This window comes from Drosophila obscura, unplaced genomic scaffold, assembly GCF_018151105.1.
Source record: "Drosophila obscura isolate BZ-5 IFL unplaced genomic scaffold, ASM1815110v1 contig_1, whole genome shotgun sequence".
In the NCBI taxonomy this organism is placed as follows: domain Eukaryota; kingdom Metazoa; phylum Arthropoda; class Insecta; order Diptera; family Drosophilidae; genus Drosophila; species Drosophila obscura.
Window position 1 is genome coordinate 9,489,572 of NW_024542679.1, and position 21,835 is coordinate 9,511,406.

Below are 21,835 nucleotides of genomic sequence, written 5' to 3' on the forward strand. Positions count from 1 at the left end.
CCTTTCATACTCATCTGTGTCTGTGTCTGTGTGTGTGTGTGTGTGTGTGTGTTGTGGCCATATCAAAGTTTTTTCAGTGGCTTTGCCATATGTGGGCTGGTACTCGTAAGAAGCTGTTGTGGCCATCAAGTTTGGATTGCCTGTGGTGTGGTTGCTGTTCCATAAATTCAACAACCGAAATCACTGAAAAGAAACTCCATAAGCAGCTTAAACTGGTCCTTAGAAATCCTGTTTAAACATGACTTCATTCCATTTAAAGCCCATTAAATATACATTTGTTCCAGCACACACAAACACACACGCACACCGTACATGCATACATACATATATACATATATATACGTATATAATCAGACCCATATCACTGGATGGACACACATCAGTGTTCAGTTTTATTTTGAGCTAAAAAAGGAAATTGAATTTTTTGCGGTTCAAATTCGAATTTTTGCTGTTCGAATTCATTTTGCTTTGGTGCAATGGCCGCAGTCGGACTCTGCATGTTGAAATAAATGTCAAACGAGAGCAGAAACTTGTATCGACTTCAACAGAATACATATACATACATATGTATATGTATATCCGTATGCATTTGTCTGTTCGTATTTGTCTCAGTCTAAAGTGAAAATTGCATTCCTCTATGGCTTGGCCACAGACCGCAACAGCAGCAGCAGCAGCAACAACCAACAGCCAGTAAGAGGACACGGCAAAGCCAGTTGGCTTTGACATGCAACAATAAAATTTGGCTAGGCCCATTGACTGACTGACTGGCAATCGAGTTCTTGTGTCTGTTCCAAATGAAACACACCCAGAAGCTAATTTCGGAGATCCCATCCCTATAGCTGCAGTTTACTGTTAGCTTACACGGGTACGAAAATTAACAAGAACATTTTACTATGCACTTGAGTGGGAGAAGGGTAAACCCTGGCATTCGGCATGAATAAAGTATTTCTGAATTGTTGGAAAATAAATAAAAATAATCCAAAAAATAATAAAAATCAAGTAGAAAGAGTAGCAATCACAGCAGAATGATGAGTATCCTGCGGTCGGTGTACAAGTGATCTGTGATGTCATGTGCCAAATGTTGCCTTGAGTACGCCAAGTATAAATCAGTTTCAGGAATCATGCTAACTTGCAACTGACACTGACATTTAGTTGGGGCACGCAGCTGGGCGTGGCGTGGTGCCCTCCGGGGTCTGAAACAAATCCGATATTACCACATCCATCAAAAAGGTGCTATATGTATGTATCTGTGTGTTCTGATGTGTGGGTGCTGATGGGAAAGACAAGTGTCAAGTGGGTGTCGGTGCTTCGGTGCTTCGGTTTTTCGGTGTCCCAGTGGCCATAATAGATTCTTATTTTAGATTTTGTTGCAGTTGGTAATGGCTTTTGCGGTGGGATGTCCTAATTAGTTTTTGCGTTGATTGAGAATTGATTTGTGTATTTTAATGGCTCTCTCTTTGCAGTTGTCATAACATGGGCTGCGTCTTTGAAGCAGCCAAAGAGCAGCCCAACATAAAAAAACACCAACAAACCAGAACAGCAACCAGCAGCAAGCAACTGAGAAGGAATCAATGCGGTGCCAGGAGAGGAGGAGCTACAACGACAACTGGAGCGGCCACAGTCAGAGTCGCAGAAGGAGCAGGCGGAGAAGGAACAGCAACGACCACATTGCGACCAGCTGAGGACATCAAAATCAAGGATAACTATCAACAAAATCATAAAACGCAAACGCAAACGCATACCGAAATAACAGCGACAACAGAAATTGTAGTCGAAACAGAAACACAAATAGAAACACAAACAGAAACAGCAACAGCAAACGCCAAACATCTAAAAGCGGGAACTCGAGTGCTTTTAACGATACAAAAACAACAGCAGCAACAACAGCAACAGCAGCAGCCCCAGAAGAACCCCAGTCAAGTGGCGCACAAGGACAAAGACGAGGACGAGGACGAGAACGAGAACGAGAACGACGAGTTGGCGACGATACGCGGGACGACAATTGTCGTTGATAGAGCAGCAACAGCAGCAGCAGCAATAGCAGCAGGAATCGATATTGTGGCAACAACGAAGCAAACACAAACACTCTGCCCCAATTGCTTAGGCCACAGCCCAGAGATAAGCAGAGAACGAGATCGGGATCGCGATCGCGATGAGCAGCAGCTGCTGCGTCAGCATCGTCGACGGCGACGGCTACATACGGATGCGGCTGCGGCGGCGATTTGGGGCAGGATTCGGCCCGGCCTTGGCTCCACAGCAGTGGTTGCTGCCACCCTGGCTGGCATTTCAACGCTCTCCCTGCACGAGATGCTGCTGCATGCGAGAGCTGCCCTAGCGACCTCACTCCAATGGCAGGTGGAACAGGAGCAGCAGCAGCAGCAGCAGCAGGATGACCACGAGGAGCAGGAGAAGGATCCACGTAAGCAACCACTAGCCTATCAGCCGTGGCAGGAAACATATGCCGCCGGCATTCTGCCCGCCACAATGTCAGCCGCAATCATAGCCAATGTCAGTGCAACGGCCGCCGCCACCTCGGCGGCCGCCTACCAGTATCTGGGGCAGCACTACAAGCACTATAGCCAATCGTTCAGCTTCTATGCCGCCTCCAGTGTCATCCTGATGCTCTGCTATCTGACCAGCACATCCACGGCCGCTGCCACACAGTCGGAGACGGGTGCCCTCGACAAGCATCCCATGTAAGTGCATGGCAGTGCCCAGCCCAACCCCCCCAACCCCACCCAGCAGCCCCAATCCACAATCCAAAATCCCAACATATCCAATGCATACCCGGGACACTCGAAACTTTATTACACATTTTTTATTTTGGTTGAGGAAACCTCAAACACACGTATCCCTCTATCTCCCCTGACTATCTTTCCATCTATCTATCGTTCTATCTATCTGTCTCTCCAACACTCTCTATACATACATACATACATACATACATATGTACCTCTGTATCGCCTGGTAACCCTTAAAACAACACGAAAAAATTTTCTATTTATTTTTCTTTTGAAATTCTTTCAGTCATGGCATCGATTGGTCGAAGTAAGTTATTGCACACCTCTTCCACACTCTCCTATCTCTCTTTCTCTCCCTCTGTCTCTCTCCAACAACGAAACAAGAGAAATGTATTGTATGGACACAGAGAAACAAAGAAACTAAAAAAAACCACGAGAATTTTCGGTTTTATCTTTTCTTTTCCAATTATAAACAGAATATTCCTTTTCATTTTTGAGTTTATTTGTTTCGGTTCCGTTTCCGCTAAAGTTATGCATGCAAATTGAAAAAAAAAACAAGTCTATTATTTGACACACAAAAAAAGCTTGAAACCGATTCTACAGGCACTTGAGAAGTTAAGCCATAAATCGGAACCCTCTTGGCTTGGAGTTGTGCCGAATTAGAAAAGCTTCTTTTCGCACATAACTCTTATAGTTAATATAAGATCTCTCTGCTATTCATTTGCCATTTGCTTGCTTCTGTTATCGTTTAATTGGCTTTGTTGTTGAACATACAATACCAACGATCCCCAACACTAACCCAACCTATTCCCATCTATAAGCCACACACAAAACTGTTGTACATAGATAAATGCATAGGGCTATAATAAATACATTTATACTTATATATATATATTTTTGGACTATTAATCGTACTAACCATGCAATTGACTTGACTTTCAGCCTTTCTGTGTCAATAAACCACTAAAGAATTCTTTCCGTTTGCAACACACAGATTCGACGAGTCCAGTTCGGATAAGGAGATATTAGATTTACTGCTTGAGAAGAAGCGCTACGACAAACGATTACTGCCGCCTGTAAATGGTAAGAAGTTCATCAAGTTTACCCACCCCTTGCCCACCCCTTGTGCCCCATTTTCCACTTGTGTTTCACTCGTTCTGAACGTTACATTTCCAATTTGTCTAAGTGTACATAGAGTACACAGTGGAGGAGGGTGTAGTGGGTGTAGTGGGTGTAGTGGGCGAGAAGTAGAATAGGATTCAAAATAATAACAAGCGATGCGCTGCAGTTTCCATTTTGGTTTTTGTGTCTCTGGCTGGCATCGCTAAGAATTTTGTGGCCAGAATGGTGGGCTATAGGGGGGTGGGGGATCCGTGACACTCTCTGGTCTTGACAGACAACAGACAACAGACAAGCGGAGGAGCAGCAGGGCAACGTTGCATGGACACTATAAAATCAATTAAACTTAATGGGCGATGCACAAAGGAGATTGACTGTCTGCAGAATAACAGAGGGGGGGTTTGTGGGGTGGTCCATCTACCATAAATATAATGTAATTACTTTTCTTTCGATATGTTTATTAAACATTGCCCCAGGGAAGGCATAAAATGTTAGAGAGAGAAAAGAAAATAAAACCCCACTAGTTTCTATCCTCAGAATATTTTTCAAAAATAAATTAGCAAATTGTTGTAGACAATTTCCCATTGCATTTTACAGATGAAGACTTTTGCTGTGGTTTGCAATCGCCCGATATGGCAACAAATCAAAATCCACGGAGACCCCACAATCGCGGTTGGTGTTTAAATACAAAGTTCCCACATCCACAAGAAAAAAATACCCACTTATTTATGTAGCATTTTTTTGTTGTTGTTGAGCTCTAGCCATTCATTGATTCACTTTTATTTGGATATCTATTTTGGCCTATTTTGGTTGGTTTGGTTAAGAGAATATTTGGTTTCGTTTTCTTTGGTTATTCTTTCTATGTATTGGCACTCCAAAATATTATATTATCGATTGCTTTTCATAAATATATATGTGTATGTATATGTTAGTGATTATCCCATTTGTAATCCCATTGAATAGGCACCCTGACGGTCAACGTGAATGTGCTGCTCCTGAGCTTAGCATCACCCGATGAAAGCAGTTTGGTAGGTCTCATCACACAACAACAACACACACAACACACACAACCAACCAACCCAGGGCAAGATTCTACAATGGAGTAATTGTCTTTTGTGTTTTGCAGAAATATGAGGTGGAATTTCTATTGAATCAGCAGTGGAACGATCCACGACTGCAATATGGCAATAAGTCTCATTATGACTTTCTAAATGCTCTGCATCATCATGATAGCATCTGGACGCCGGATACGTATTTCATTATGCATGGCGATTTCAAGGATCCCATCATACCAATGCATTTCGCTTTAAGAATATTTCGGAACGGGACCATTACGTACGCAATGAGGTGTGTGTCCTGTCCACGTCCTGTGCCCCTGTGTCCTGTGTCCTGTGTGTGTGTGCCTGCCCAGATTTGAATATGAATGAATTTTTAATATAGCGCGAGACGAGGCCAGGCCAGGCGCAAGCTAAGCTGCTTTAATGGCGCCAGAAAATGCAAATTCTAAACGCTCAAAGTTCATATTCATTAGGGAGAACAGAGCACAAGATGACAAGCAGTCGGCAGAGCCAGGCAGCCAGGCAGAGGAGTGCTGCGATATTTTTTTTTATTCTCTTTCTTTTTTGCTGTAAATTTTTCACAATTTTCTTCGCTGAGGTTCTAGTGGCTAGTGGAAATGTTCAAAAATGTTAAAAAGCGAGAAAAGGGAGAACTCTGAACTCGGAAAATATGTAAGCTGCTAGCTGGCTGGCTGGCAAACATACGAGCAGCAAGGCAGTAATGAAAAATAGCACAAGGAAATGGGGCACGAATATGAGTAGAATGTAAAAATGTATGCAAATATTTGGCCAGGTAAAATATCCCATCTCCTTCCTGAACAGGTGGATAAAAAAAATACCCCCGACTGGTACGACGAGTACCCGTACCCGTACGTTGTTTGCCTGCTTCCGGGATGCTGTAAAAAAAACAGAGAAAAGAGAGCACTGTGCAGTATATGGCCAACATTTGTTGGATGCTCTTGTTTGTCTTCATTTGGCCAGCGCTACCTACTCTCTCTCTCCACCTCTCTCTCTCTCCTTTCCGATTCTGTTCCCAATTTTCCGACTTGTCTACATTTTTAATTCAACAGAACTTTTCCAATTGACTGCAGAGTGCAAAAGTGTCGTCCAGCAATTAAAATAAGTTGCAGTTGCCATTTACTTTCCCTGCTCTGGCCGTATCCCCGTATCCTGTGTTTGCACGGCCAACAAGAACAAATGTTGGAAAAACTTGCTCCAAATGGGGCAAGTGGATAAACCAGGACAACTAGCGAGTGAGAGTGAGAGAGAGAGACAGAGAAAGAAAGAGAGAGAGTAAGAGACAGGAGAATATTATTATGAATTGATGCTGGCAGAACAAAGCATTTTATTAAGTGGCAAAGACAAGCCAGGCAAATCCAAGGAATTATAAGGTCAAAATGTTTTGTGATAGATTCGAGTCAAAGATGCCATCACAGTTTAAGGCAAACATGATTTATGATTTACGCAGTCGAGACAAATAACTAATGAGAGCTGTAGTTTCCTATTATCGGTAGAATTGTCATTTGCCAATACACATAAGCCCCTTTAATATATCCATCCCGTGTACTCTTTCCAGACGTCATCTGATCTTATCCTGCCAGGGCAGTCTACACATATTTCCATTCGATGATCCCAAGTGCTCCTTCTCCATGGAAAGCAGTAAGTTTTACCACATCCCATTACTAAACAGGGGAATAAAGTATGCCCCACGATCCTTCCGCAAATAATTGAATTAGAAATATAATTAAAAGGCACTGCAAGCATGTGGTGTAGCATAATATGAAAATGATGGCAAAGTGTTGAAAATCAACCTGAAGATACTGAGACTGATGCTGATGATGCTGGTGATGCTGATGTGGATGCCTTAGCCCCACTGTTGTGGCTGTTCCTGAGTTAAAGGCGAGAGCGTGTTGACTGCCACTCAAGGGAAATCTTTGCCTGTATCTGCATCTGTCTGTCTGTGTTTGTGCAACAATGAAATGGAATGAACAAGAGGCTGTGGAGGATGGTTGTGGCGCGCAGGCAGGCAGGCAGGCAGGCAGGCAGTCAGGCTAAACGACAAAAGCTGACAAAGTGACTAACAAGGCTGACTGCCTGCCAAACCCGTCAGAGAGACAAACAGACAGTGGGACATTTCAGCCTTGTTTGATGTTCAGCAGCAACGCTTTTGCAGGCTCCTTTTGTCTTACCCATTGTTTTCCGAAAGTTTCTTCCGATTTGTTTCCTATCCACACACAACCCCACACAGGAACGTGAGCAACATCGTAAATTACTTTGAAAGGCTGAGAGGCTGAGAGGCAGGGGCGTATGTCCTTGCCGAGATTTTCATCTGCTAGGGGAAACACATCGAAGTGTTTTGCTTTTTGGCTGCTGCCTCCATGTCGTGGCTTGTTTGTCAAATATGATTTAATTTTCTCCCGCCACACCCCCAGAACCCACATACACAATATGTGAATCCCCCCACCCACCATCTACTTAGTACATTAATTTCATTAATTAATGAGGGGATTACATGGGGGAGTATATACTGTAAATATATATGTAAATTAATTGGTTTAACCCCTTTCTAAATATATGCCACATATTTATTCATCGTTTCATTCCAAAAACAGTCTCCTATGAGGAGGCACAGATCAAGTATGTTTGGAAAAACGATGAGGATACTCTGCGGAAAAGTCCATCGCTGACCACATTGAATGCGTACTTGATTAAAAATCAAACAACGGCCTGCGATCAGAATAGCTGGAGAGGTAAGTTCTCGGAAACTCCAAGCCCTCAAATCTATATCTAGCATCTGTATTCGTATGTTATATTTTATTTATATTACATATATATTGGCCAAAAGAAAAGAAAAATAATAATTAACTGAGAAATCCGATTTTCTTGTAGTAGTATTTAAAGTAGTATTTTTGTTTGTTGGTATATAATGGTATATTCTTTCTTATGCAACGAAACAACTTACAAAATGGCGTTTATATGAATATAAGTTTTTTTTATACATACATACATATATAGGTTTCTTTTATGTGGACCTTCTCAGTTTAGTAAACGATTCTTTGGCTTGGCTTTTGAACTTATTCTTGTCTTGATTTACATTCCTTTCCGTAGTCTCAGACCTCGGCTAGTCCTTGCTTTTGCAGCTACATAATTATTATACTATTTATCAGCAAACAGTACAAAATAAAACCAAAACGATAATTATTAATGGTATTATCTTTGTCTACCTTCTACCCAACTCGCCCACTGCCTCTCTCTCTCCCTCTCTCTGTAAATGCTACAAAAATCGAACCAAACCAAACCACAAATATAATGCTCCCTAGGGAACTACAGCTGTCTTAGGGTCGATTTAATTTTTACCAGAGATCGTGCATTCTATTTCACCACCGTTTTTATACCTGGCATTATATTGGTGACGTCGTCCTTTATTACATTCTGGCTAGAATGGAATGCCGTGCCAGCTAGATCGATGATAGGTAACAAATGCCAAAATCAAACACCCACAAATATGAAATGAATCCATAACAAATTTGTACCCCTCGCTCGCTCTCTACATACTCTACATATCTCTCACATTAAACCAATCAATAAATCAACAAATCAACAAATATATTTATACTCGTATATTTAAGTAAATAAATCAACTAAAAATCAATTTTGTACGCCATTGAGAATTGATTTACTTTCCCGCCTTTGCCTTTCGTAGAATTTGCTCTTTTTCGATTGCCATTTGCCATTTGCCATTGCCCTTTTGTAATGTAATTTGTACAATTTTACCTTATGATTTTCAATCATTTCATTTGAAGTACTATAGCAGTAGCCAAGCAGTGCCCACACCAGCCCCCCCCCACCACACAAGTTTCAGTTGTTTCATATGCTCGTAAGGTTTGCTGCATGGATTCGTTCTGTTCCTTGTATCAAAATTCAAATTCTAATTCAAAACCCCCACCAACCGAATTGAAAGCCAGCCGAAAAAAAACACCCACTACTCGCTATATCGTAATGCCACGATTTCAGTTCGTCACCCTTATCATTTATCGAGAAGTACAGCTCAGCGAGAAGAGGTCACAACTGAAGAAAAAAAATTAACGCTAGGCTAGGCTAGGCTAGGCTAGGCTATGTTAGGATATAACTTTAACATTTATGGATGGTGTCTCTCTCTGTACAGTTCTTTCCATCTATAGTACATATGTATGTTTATCCTTCTTACTGTCTGTCTCTCTCACTGTCACTGTCTCTGTCTGTGTGTGCGTGTGTTAACCTCTGGCACTGAATTATATAATTCTGGCCAACTCGTTTCTTAAAGGTAATTACAGTTGCCTACAGGTCGAGTTGACATTTACCCGTGATCGTGCGTATTATTTCACAACCGTTTTCATACCTGGCATTATATTGGTCACCTCGTCGTTTATCACATTTTGGCTGGAATGGAATGCAGTCCCAGCCCGGGTTATGATCGGTACGTAACAACCAAAAAAAAAACAAACAACAAAAAAACAATAAAAACAAACAAAAACCAAACAACAAAATCAAAAAAAAAAAAAAATTTCAATGAAAGAACTGTTTAAATATATACAAAAATCGTAGTCTTCCAATAAACAATTAAATCAAATAGTTTGTTAGCATTTTAGGCGCAGTCCTAGTCCAAATTTAAACACAAGAGACAATTGGCCAAAAGAGTACTAATTACAGAGTTCTTCTAGTCTAATATATATATAGAACAGATTAGGTTCGTATCATCCGAAAACAACTTGTGCTAGCCATAACATTTAAATTTCATTTTTATGTAGTATTTTTTTGTATCATTTGTATTCTCTGACTATTCCTGCACTCCGTACTTTGGTTTAAGTAAGCCCGCAAACTGCTCTGAAAAGTTTGGCATTGCATGAATCTTTTATCTTTGAAAATCTTTACTTAAATTAGGCAGATTGTCTGGAGCTTTATTTACGTGGAGGAGGCTTTGGTATAACTTTATACGAACCATAGACTAAAGCACTCTACATCGATCATGCTAAAATCGTTATTCGAATTTTCTTTATCAATAGTTTAAGGTTATTTCATGCTTTAATATAAACGATGAAAATACATAAAAATAAACGAAGTGCAATAAATTAATAAGAAATGTAAAGATGAGGCGTGAAGCGTGGCATGAAGCGTGGCATGATAAGCAGACGAAAGATATGACTTGGCAAGAGATGGCCTCCGAAAGCCCCAGAGAAGACCAAAAACACAAAAGTCAAATCCCCAACACACACCCCCCACACCCACACGTACAGTGTAATGTAATTATTATGTGGCTATCCCCAAGCAAAAGCATCCGAAGAAAACCCGGGTAAAGCTAGAGAAAGAAGGCTAAGCCCAAATGGGAATGTCAACCGAGCCATCAGATGTTGTTGGCAGCCTGTGCCTGCGCCTGGACACGAACCGAGACATGGACACGGCTATTTCGTGGTATTTGCTTTTGCCTGGTGCCCGACTGTGGCATGATGATGATGATGATGACGTGGAGAGTTGGCCACATCATTCGAGTACATGATGATTTATGCATAAGCCATATGGCACACATGGGCTAGGAGCAGAGTGCTCCTGCCAACTAGACCAAAGAAAAGGAACATCGTGTGGAAAAGGAAACACACGGAATGCAAGAACGAGTATCATAAAGAGCTTAAGGCTATACGTGACTTTAAATTGCTGTGGAATGGTTGGATAATTCAATTTGGCTGCCATTGTCTGCCACACAATCAGGCGATATTCCAGTGACAAAAATCATCTAAATAAATAAATAGTCAAAAAATGGCGTAACGGCGAAATAGCTGACAGCAAGCGATGGCATTTTGTTAGTCAAAGTGCTGACACGGCTGACATGCATTCCCTGATCCAGTTCCTTTTTCGCTTGGCATCAAAGCATCGCCAAGTCGCTGCTGCATCCCAGTATCGTCTTGCCTCATTTGTGACCCACTCCGTCTCTCGAGTTGGCCCCCCACCCCAAACGAAGCATCCGAGCAGTTGAGTGCAGCATTGAGATTTTCGTATCGTGGCAGAAGGAGAAGGGCAGACATAGGGCGAAGGCAAATTGAAAATCGATGAGAGTCGTGAAGGCAGCCAAGCGAATGCTGCAAGTCCTTCTTGTAGCATGCCACTGCAGCACCAGTAAAATGTTGCAGCACTCTGCCAGAGCCAGAGCTAGAGCCATAGCCAGAGCCAGAGCAGCTACCAAATTGTTGACGCAACTAATTAGGCAATTAAGATTGATTGTGTCCCATGTTGCATGGCTCCATCTGTGAATTGCATTTTTGTGTCGGGCGGAGGCGAGGCGTGGCGAGCCTGAGCAGAATAATTAACAATAAATGAAAGGCATTACCCGTACCCCCTCCCCGCTGATTAATTGCATTACGGTGCTGCTGCAAGCAAAACAATGGAAAGCTGGACAAAACCCTTTGATTAATGACACAAAGGTAGAAAAACTACATACTCGTATTGTAAAGAAGATAATTAATGATAAAAATGCAAAATTTGTATCAACATAAAAAGAAATGATTTCCAACGATAAAGTATGTAAGACAGAAATTAATGATCGAAAATGATCGATATTCAAACGGTAAAAACTGCTCTGGAAAAATTCCTACTGAAAATCCTTCAGAATATTAATTAATTAATTAAAATCAGACACATTAATAGCACTTTCAATCTAAAAAAAAAACAACAACTAAATATATAAAACCAATTAAAATCATGGAAAATGTATTTCAAAATTCAACAGTACGAAATGCATTCCACTCGAAATGAAATAATAGTCGTAATTATATTTTCAATATTTTCCCCTTCATCAAATTTTGTAGCATTGTTTACTTTTATATCTTTTGCACAAATATTCCGAAATATTAAATCCACATTTAATAATATTGATAAGAACTCCTGTCCCTGCCTGTGCGTCCCACCCCCTCCGACCATTAAACTCAAATTATAAACCATTGTACATATGCCAAAAACTAATTACAAAGCCCAACTAAATGCCAAAGAACTTACTTCCTGCTTTGCGGAAGTGCCCTGCCCTGCCCCACTGCTCCTTGTCCCTGCCACCGCCCATGACACATTTCCCCGCCCCTAAGTATGCAACGCTTTTCCAATTACGTGTCAAATGGCTAATGCAACTTTCTCTACAATCTCGCAAAATCCCAAAATATCTCCAACGAAACGATGATGGCAGGCGTGACAACCATGCTGAATTTCTTCACTACCTCCAACGGTTTCCGGAGCACTCTGCCGGTCGTCTCCAATCTGACGGCGATGAATGTCTGGGACGGGGTCTGCATGTGCTTCATCTACGCCTCCCTGCTGGAGTTCGTGTGCGTCAATTATGTGGGCCGTAAGCGGCCGCTGCACAACGTAGTCTATCGGCCCGGCGAGAATCCCGTAACACAGGTAAATTAAATAATAATTTAATTTTATTCACACCCCAGTACCAGTCGTTTCCCTCCTTTAATGGCGCTATGGCTGAGAGTCCTGAGAGCCCGACAACCAAAAAAAAAAACAGCTAATTTTGTATGCATTTTGAAAGCAATTAAATATGAATTTTACATGAGCGTAGCGTACAAAAAACCAACAATATAAAAACAAACAACAACAAAAACAAAAAACTAACAGCAATCCAAACAAAGCAGAACACACAATGAACACCCCAACAGCAGCAGCAACAACAACAACAGCAACAACAAACATTTGTATAAGTTCAACCAGTTATTTGTTCTCTCTTTTTTTTAAGAAGCAAAAAAAACACCTGATCCCAAAAGTCATACAAACAAAATAATATACTTACTACTCGTACTATATTAAATTTCAGTCAAAATCAATTCGATTATTGCCATTGTGTTGAGTCCCCCCATTTCTCTCTATCTCTCTCTTTCTCGCTCTCTCTCTATATATATATCTCTGTCTCTGTCTGTATATTTTTCTATCAATGTGTATCTTTTACCCAACTATCTCTATACACTCCCTATACTGTTCTAATTTCGATTAAATATATTTTTATGTATGGTTTTTAGTTAAAAGAACTCAATCAATACCCATACCAGCATTGATATCCCCCCCAAACAACAACAACAACAAAATGCTCGCTATAATAACTCACTTTGTGTTCATATCCCGACTATCCCCAACTTAGCATTTTGTATATCAATTTTTTTTCAACTATACTAAACGTAAATTTGTGTGTCCTATATTTAAAAAATAAATATTTAAAAAACCCAGAAAAACCCAAAAATAATAATACAAGTGACTTAAAATGAATCTTGCGATTTAATTTTTCGGTTCACCACAAAATTTGATTGATTTTGGTTTTTGTCCTTATACGTATACTTATAGAAGGAACTGTCAATGTATGTGTATTAATTGTGCTGATGCTCAGTTGTATTATTTTGTTTTGCATTTTTATTAACCTTTAAACTGGAACTGGTTAATGTCAGTTCGAGGTCCGACACACCCCGACAATCAAAGTGTTCAACTTTCTCTTCCCTACTTTAAAACCCATTCGTTTTCGGTTCTGTTTTAATTATTCTTTATAAATGTTGTATAATACAATTGTTCGTACGACCAACAAATGCGTTTTATTCATCTCCAATTAGTTTTGCAAATATTTAAACTAAACCAAAAAAAAAAAATATGACTATGAATAATAATTAGAAATTAATTGAAGCGTTTTACATGCTAGTAGGTAGGTATTTATGTATGTTCATTTACTCGTATATGTTTTTCTTTATTTAACACCCACCAACAGAAAAACAAAAAAAAAAAGAACCAACAAAAAAAGTTTCTAATCAAAAAAAAAGTGAAATAAATACAATATGCATTTGGTTTTTGTGCAGGCACTTTTCAAATCTAAGAATAAAATATTTACTAATGCACGTTAAGCATTTTATTTTCATTTGATTTATGAATCAAAAGTTTTCGACACCAATCAGAGATTTTTGTGGAAAAAAGGTGGCATATTCCAAAGAAAATTTGACATTTATATACGAGTATGTACGATTTTTAGCTTATGCGCTTCTCAAAATCAGAGCAATCGGACTGGCTATTCTAGTTATACGCCACTCAAGCAACTCCAAATTCATGCGTGGAAAAATTTAAAAATAAAAAATCCTCTCACAACCAATAAAAGAGAGCCAAAAGACGTAAGCCAAAGCGAAAACATTGTTCCCAATTTTTGTGATATGCGAGTATTCGAAGCCAAAAACCACCAGAAAATTTAATTTCTTCTCAAAAATAGCCCGTTAAATGAGAAATGAACAGAACAAACAAAACAAAACAGAACAAAAACCGAAAAGAAAACTAAAACCCAAACAAAAAAATGACAAACCAAACCAAACTTAAAGTGTGTTTTGAGTATGAACATTATTTTGTGTACATTTTTGCAGCGTCTTCCAGCAGTACTAAGCAGGATCGGAGTAATTCTTGCAAGTCCTTTGGTAAGCTATCAACCACAAATCATGCACCCACTACACCTCCGTCCCCAGTTCCTTTTAAAGAAACCAAACCAAACAAAAACCAAACAAAAACCAAACAAAAACCGAACAAAAAAAAACCTTAAAAACTAACAATCAAATATAGCAGCAAACAGCAACAACAGAAACACACACAACGTAATACCCTGTACAACTCCAGCCCTCCCCCCTCCCCAAAAGTCATATACTTATACTTCCCCCACCAGTCAGCCGAACAGTAAAACCCAAGAAAAACTTATGAAAAAAAAAAAAACAAACAAATGGCATGCGAATTTCGCTTTGATGAAAATGCATTGAGAAATGTTTTGTTTCGATTTCGATTTTGGTTTTGGTTTTTGCGTTTCCAGAAACAACATTGTTTCATTTGATTTTGGAAGACAAATGTGAAAACCAATAAAATTAATAACAACAGTAACTATGATTAAACTTAAATAATTTACTAGTAGACTCGCACTCGCTTTCAATGTATATAATTTCATACTTAATACATTATTTATCTCCAGTGTTTATTTATAACAATTTTTATTTATTTTAACCATAACCGAATCGTAATGTACCGACAGCAAATTCTATGCATACCGATATGCTTCGTATGATTATTATTGAAGTATCCATACACAAATGACAGCCACAAGAACCAACCAAACCAACCAAGCCAACCAACAACAACAACAGCAGCAACAACAACAACCACATATAACATATTAAACTCCAAATAAAGATCTATTCTATATGTAAAACACACTTTAAGGTCACTTACAATTGGGAAAAATGTTACGAGAGCAAACTCTGACAGAAAAAAAAAAGCGAAAGCAAAACAATTACCAAATATTATGCGAAAAATAAACAGATTAATATATTATATTTATTCGGCTATGAATCAATTTATGTTCTTCGCCCTAGATTTACTTTTTTAATTTTGGTACATAGACTTTGCAACACAAAAGAAATCAAATAATAAATTTAAAAATTAAGTTCCCTTTTATTCATTTTATAACACGCCATTGCCTTGCTCAAAAAAAAAAAACCAAAAACCAACAAACAAAACGCCCTTAACTATACGCATACTATTGCCGGAAGTGTTGGCCAATATTATTTATGCTATTGCCAAATTGTAGCAGAAGTGCAAATCATTTTTATGTGTTGTGTTGTCTGTGTGTGCTTGAAAGCCTTTTGTTGTTTAGGCGTTTAGTTTTTAGTGCATTTTGTTACAAGCATTTGTGTCGTATGTATGTGTTGTTCTACTCTAGATATGCTCCCCAACATACATATACATGTGTACACATGCAATCTACATACATATATACCACTATTAACACGAATATTTGTATGAGCAAGAAAATATGTACATATGTGTGCATTAAGTGTCTATGGCAACATAAATACATTTGTTTGAATAAAAATACGCGAAAATTGGAAAATTATAAGGATACTTAGTTAAGGATCTTCAACTAACAGAAACCCAAAATATCCCAAAAATACTTCCTGAATCGTGCAGTAATCCAGCATAACCTTCATCCGTTAACTGTATGCGGCCCTCAATTTTCTCCGACTAATATCTCCTGTGTATATCTCGCCGAATCATATGTTCTCGATAAACCACAAAACAACATCCACAATAAAGAATTCAAATACTCTACTTTATACCCAACCCACCCAACTGTCCCATTGAACCACAAACTGCCTGCCATATAGGATATAATCGATCGAGAATTTCATGCTGCTTTGTCCTCCGAAAAGGCCAGCGCCGTAGTCACTCCGGCCATGTCAATGGCAGGCACACCGGCTGCCTCGTCGTCGGCGGCCACGCCCGGCACGCCGCGCACTGTGGAGGCGGTGGAGGAGTTCTTTGGCGGCGGCGGCATGCGCTGGCAGGAGGCACATGGCGGCATCATTGGAGCAGCCGTGCAAAACATACGCGCCCGATCCATCAAGCGGAAGGCGGCGCGCAGTCCATCGACATCCACATCGCCAACTGGAACTGTGGGTGGGGTAACCGTAACAGAGCATATCTATGAGGAGCCCGGTGCCAGTGGCACCTCTGGTCCCACCAAGGTCAAGTTTAAGGATGAGCAGAAGGAGAGTGAGCAGGAGGAACAGGAGAGCGTCACCTCCTCGCTACGTCGATCGGTGGCCACAAGCACACCGGCTCTGGTGGTGCGCATCGAGGCAGAAACGGAGGCGGAACAGGATATGGAAATGTTGCAGTTGCCGCAGAAGCCACCACGCAAGCGGCCATCCCGCTCCAATTCCCCAGCCTCCGTTTATGGTGAATGCGGTGGCGGCATGGAAACTGTGAGTAAAGGAAAAGTACAGGAAAAGCTCTGCACCCGAGACTAACCACAAAAAAAACAAAAAAACAAGAAACCCCCAAAACGTAACCCGCTCGTTCGTTCCTTCGTTTGTTCTTTGTCGTTGTACAAAACCCAACTAATAACTAACCATAACAATGTCAAAAGCAAAAAGACCAAAAAAAAAATAAATAGAAAATAAAAGGCTAAAGAAAAAGTCAGTTGAAAGTTAGCCGAAAAGGCGTCGCTCCCTGGGTCTTGGCGCCCACCCTCTTTAAACTTGATTGCCTGCGGTTATTTTGATTGCCATTTGCCAAAATACACACACACACAAATGCACTCGAAAAACCACCCAAAACACACACCCACATGCGCACTCGAAGTTTTTCGCAAACTTTAAACGCAGGAAAACACTGAGAGTAACTGCATTAGACATGGCAGAACATGAGAAACAATGGAAAACAATAATTGAGCAATTAAGAAATCAAATAGAATGTCCTTAAATGTATGCTGCTGGAGAATGACTTTATTCTGGAAGTCTGGAAGGTATTCCTAATTCGGCTATCCACACAAATCATCTTCTATCAAGATTCCCAGCCAACAATTGCAATCGCATAAATCATTAAACTTCCGCTGGAGAGGGTTCAACCAAATCAGACCAATCACAAGAGGCGGCCCAGGGGCAACGGCAACGCCAGCGCCAGCGCCACCCACCATCTAGATAAGAATGCAGAGCAGAGCAGAGCACAGCCCCTACTTGTGTAAAGCAAATAAAACCGACTCAAGTGGCCTGTGGGCTGAGAGGCCGTTTTCCAGCAAAACTACTTACTCGTATTTTATGGGAAATTTCCACTGCCACGCTGACGACGACTTCCGACAGAGCCCAGAACCAGAAGCGCCGCCAGAACACCATCCAGCAGAAGGTGCAGAAGCAGGAGCAGGAGCAGAAGCACCACAGCGCGGGGGGAGCATCAGCAGGTACAATCAACAACAAGGTGGCTGCAAAAATGTTTTCCACCATTAACATGTAAATTAAAAATGGGGCACGCGTTTAAATTGGCGCCTGTCCAGGTGAACCCAACAGCAGCGAGCAGGACACTGGCCGGGATGACTGGGGCCGCATCAGGACAACATAATTATTCATGAGAGAGCCAGAGTGGAAAATACCGTAATGAGCCTGAGAGCAACGGAAAACCAACGACACGAAAATGAAACACAAACAAATGGACGCGAAGATTGTGTGGGGCAGGCAGGTGGCAGGGCAGGAGACAGTGAATGCGGAGGAGCTCGACCGCTCGACCGCTCCTGCATGCATCATAATTGTCGAAAATTTCTTGGAAAGGATGCACGAGGATTTTAAACTGAAAAGTTTCGAGTATCTCGCGTTCTCTCGCCCTCTCGCTCTCTCTCTTGGGACTCTTATGCAAATGCTGCAAAAGTTCTACAAAATTCTGAGGGGAGACAGTACGAGTATGTACTCCCAGAGCCTACATATTTATGTATGTACGCGTATATGTATGCCTCCACTGAGCATACATTTTTCAGGAGCTCAGGAGTTGCAGAAACATTTTTTTTATTTTTTTTTGGTCAGTAAGCAGCTGAGGGACCACTTAATATACACATTTCTTTTAAATCCAATTATTGGGTAAGATCGTCTTTATCGAAAGATTCCCTTGATCTGACCCATCTTATTTCTTGCTTGAGTTTTTTTTTGTACTGCTTTTTTTTTTGTAGAAATCTGATAGAAAGTGACTTCGGGCACAGCTCCCGTGTTGCATTTGGGTCAGCCACTCTATCCGGCTCCCTGGCTGCTTAAACACACCCGCATAATACATCTTACCTAAGTAACAGCTTCCTGACTCCCCACGGACCCCCCAACCCAGCTCTGTGCACACGGCAAATGGCGGCCAGTAGCCCCGACAAACAAAGACCCCAGGCAGGTCCACAGCAATCTCTTCATCTCTCACTCTCTCTGTCCCTCGTCTCTGGGCCAGATCCCGCCTATGCGCTCGTTGGTGTGTCTCAAATGCAACTCGGGACGTGCTCCTCTTAGGTGCAATAAATTGTAGCATACTCGTACTTTCAAGCGGACGCAGTTTATTTTCAACCTACGACCTAAAGGACTACTTATAATGTCCACGAATTTTTTATGTTAATTATGCACACAACTCTCGCAGTAATAAGACATTTTTATGCAATTTCCCAAAAAAGTTTACACCATCTACAAAATGAAAAAAAAAACTACGAATATAATTGGAATAACATTAAAATATTTTTGTGTTAAAACTTTTCTTTGGGTATATTTTTGTTGAGTGTAAAAACATTCATTGTAAGTCGGCACAATGTACACTTGACTGTAAGATAAAATTTATAATATTCATGTTATCCTTGCCTCAATGTGCTGTATATATATGTACATATATAGTAAGCTTATGCCAAGAGCTAAAGGCTTTGTGTGTGTTACTCACTCAACACATTAGCTTACCAATACACCACCCCCCCACTAAATGTTGAGCACGCTTTAACCCCCACCGACACCATAGAAAGAAAGCACAGATAACTATCGAGCAATACCATAAAACCCAACTTTTATATGTATTCCATAACCAATCATTTCCCACACACGGAAAATTCATATTCATAAAGAGTTCCAAAAAATAAACATTCCGCATTACACAGAACCTACAATTAACACAATTAATCATTTAATACAGAAACTATTCCCAGCATCATAATTATTTTAAGACATTAAAGTTGCCTTTAAAGAACTTTTCGATTGAAATTTCGGTTCTCATCACATTTGTGCCAATTATAATTTCAACCTACTAGAAAAATAAAAAACACAGCAAAATTCTCATGCCATTCTCATGTCAATCGAAATACGAAATTTTATACAAAAATTGCTAAAGCTTCAACAAATAACGAATACAATTTTACGTGCAAGAAAAAACTATTAGAATTGTTTTAAAGATAAAACTATTTAAATTCAATAAATTAAAATTAAATTTCTGCGTGGAGTAGTCCCGTTCAATGTACTAAAAGCGTATCTGCTCTTTTTTGCTTTTTCAAATGCTGCCACTGACATACAAATCTAACGCAAATATTAATATAAAAAAAAAAACAGCCCGTAAGTATTGACCCGAAAAGATTTATAAATATTTTTTCCAAATTAAATTAATTTCGTAGTTAAAAACAAAAAAAAAAGAGTTGCTCTATGTCTTTCAAACGCTTTTGTAATACATTTTGGTAGTACTACTTTTGGTTAAATTTCGAATTAAATTTTTGTGCCACATATTTAACGAACTTTAATAAAGAAAAATAATCTTTTCTACCTTTTTTTTTCATATATACTTATGCATATACTATAACTATAATGCTTTTTGCTGGGTTTTTGCAAAACGAAATGCAAACAACCACAATGTAATCCTGTAACCTGCAACTGCAACATTTTCCAACCAATTTTCCAACAAATTTTCCGTTCTTTTTTATACATACATATGTGCATTGATGTGTGTGTGGTGTGTTTGTAAATAACTCCTTTTTGTAATTTTATTGTAATTTAAAATGTAAACTTGTCTTGGAACCTTGTTTGCAATCAATCAATGAATCAATCAATCAATCACACACTCCAAATGGGTCAATCAAAATTAACGTACAAGTTTTTTAAATTTACCGCCGTCTATCAGGGCGAGAAGAGACGCGATGCTGGCGCTCCGAACGAGATTGTGGCATGTACCACCTGCGGCGGCAGCAACAGTCCGTGCACCCATTCGGCAAACAATGGCTGTGCCACGGAGGTGAGAGATTATCAACCCCACCCCCCACAAAGTGCCCCAAAATGCAATCATAACCTTAATCTCCACTTCCATTTCTTTTTTGTTTGCAGACATGCTTCGTCCAGGTGCGCAAAAAAGAGCCACCGCATCCGATACGAGTGGCCAAGACAATCGATGTCATCGCTAGAATTACATTTCCAACTGCTTATGCCATTTTTCTGGTATTCTTCTTTGTACACTATAAAGGATTTTCGTAAAATTAAGCAAAGAGATAGCTACCTAATGATAATGCATACCTAAGTACTGGAAAACACAACACGCTAAATTGCAGAGCTAAGGGAATAAGAGTCCAGAGACGTGACGTAATCATCGTAATAATCGTACTATATTGTAGAGGATAACGCGTGCTATGTCTGGAGTAAATCGTTTACTAAGTTTTAGGGCCTTGCAACGTCATTTAATTTTAATATAACACAAGTGAAACACAAAGTACATCTAATTACCAATTAATTATTCTATAAATGGCAACAGCAGCAGCAACACATGACAAAACCCAAGTGATAAATACGTCAAAATGAGGAAATTAGTTTAAACTGAGTTGTTAATGGGGGAAAAAAACGAAAACGAAAACGAAAGGCAAAAACAAATGAATAACGAAAGTTACATTTACGCAAAAACAAATGAGCAAAACATACGAAAGAAACAATTTCGACTGCCTTTTTTTTAAACAAATAGTAGAAACAATATAAAAACCAAACACAAACCAAAAACTTTAAATTAAATTTGCAAATTTTTGCATATGCTCGAAATGAATTAGTTAATTAAAAACAAACAAATAAAAAAACCAAGAAACCAAAAAACACTGTCTAGAAATTGTAATATAAGTACTTAGACAATTTATTAAGCAAAGAAATGCATGCTAAAAGTACCAAAAACAAAAGCAAAACCAAAAACCAAAATAAAAACCCAAAAAGGATAAAAGACCTAGCCTAAATAAAATCTATGAAATTATAAAAACTAAAAACGAAATACAAACCAAAAACAGCTTTAAGGCTTTACCTTCTCGAGTAGTTCGAAACGTACAGACCTACACACATATTTATATACCTACATACATACATACATATAGACATACATAGACGTCACACTACATATATTTACAATTCTAGTCAGATATTTATTAACAAGGAAAATTACATTTTGATTTGTTCAAATGCTTCCGCATCTGTCAAAGGCCAAACCCCCAACAAAGGAACCCCCCAAATTGTTAATCATCACAGAACAGAGATTCTAATTAAATTATGTTAAACGATATTTGTTTTTATTTTTGTTTATTTTTTGAATAAATGTTCGATT

At 39.5% G+C, this 21,835-nt stretch overlaps 1 protein-coding gene across 22 annotated transcripts in view; it reads left to right on the top strand.

Annotated features, from left to right (window-relative positions):
* The window catches only part of LOC111077641 (glycine receptor subunit alpha-3), a 46,432-nt gene extending 24,839 nt beyond the window's left edge, over positions 1-21,593 (top strand). For 2 of the 22 annotated variants that reach the window (XM_041594856.1, XM_041594852.1), the window contains exons 4-17: positions 1,464-2,696; positions 3,028-3,048; positions 3,736-3,824; positions 4,458-4,532; positions 4,824-4,888; positions 4,987-5,207; positions 6,495-6,577; positions 7,531-7,668; positions 8,239-8,391; positions 12,123-12,337; positions 14,326-14,376; positions 16,108-16,707; positions 20,390-20,500; positions 20,590-21,593. In XM_041594856.1, coding sequence (XP_041450790.1) covers positions 1,474-2,696; positions 3,028-3,048; positions 3,736-3,824; positions 4,458-4,532; positions 4,824-4,888; positions 4,987-5,207; positions 6,495-6,577; positions 7,531-7,668; positions 8,239-8,391; positions 12,123-12,337; positions 14,326-14,376; positions 16,108-16,707; positions 20,390-20,500; positions 20,590-20,736 — 3,192 coding nt within the window. In that variant the 5' untranslated portion in view covers positions 1,464-1,473 and the 3' untranslated portion in view covers positions 20,737-21,593. Of the gene's footprint in view, positions 1-1,463; positions 2,697-3,027; positions 3,049-3,735; positions 3,825-4,457; positions 4,533-4,823; positions 4,889-4,986; positions 5,208-6,494; positions 6,578-7,530; positions 7,669-8,238; positions 8,392-9,221; positions 9,375-12,122; positions 12,338-14,177; positions 14,181-14,325; positions 14,377-16,107; positions 16,708-19,827; positions 19,831-20,362; positions 20,501-20,589 lie in introns of all 22 variants that reach the window. The other 20 variants (XM_041594858.1, XM_041594879.1, XM_041594862.1 and 17 more) reach the window with 20 other exon arrangements.
* The last annotated feature ends 242 nt before the right edge of the window (positions 21,594-21,835 follow it).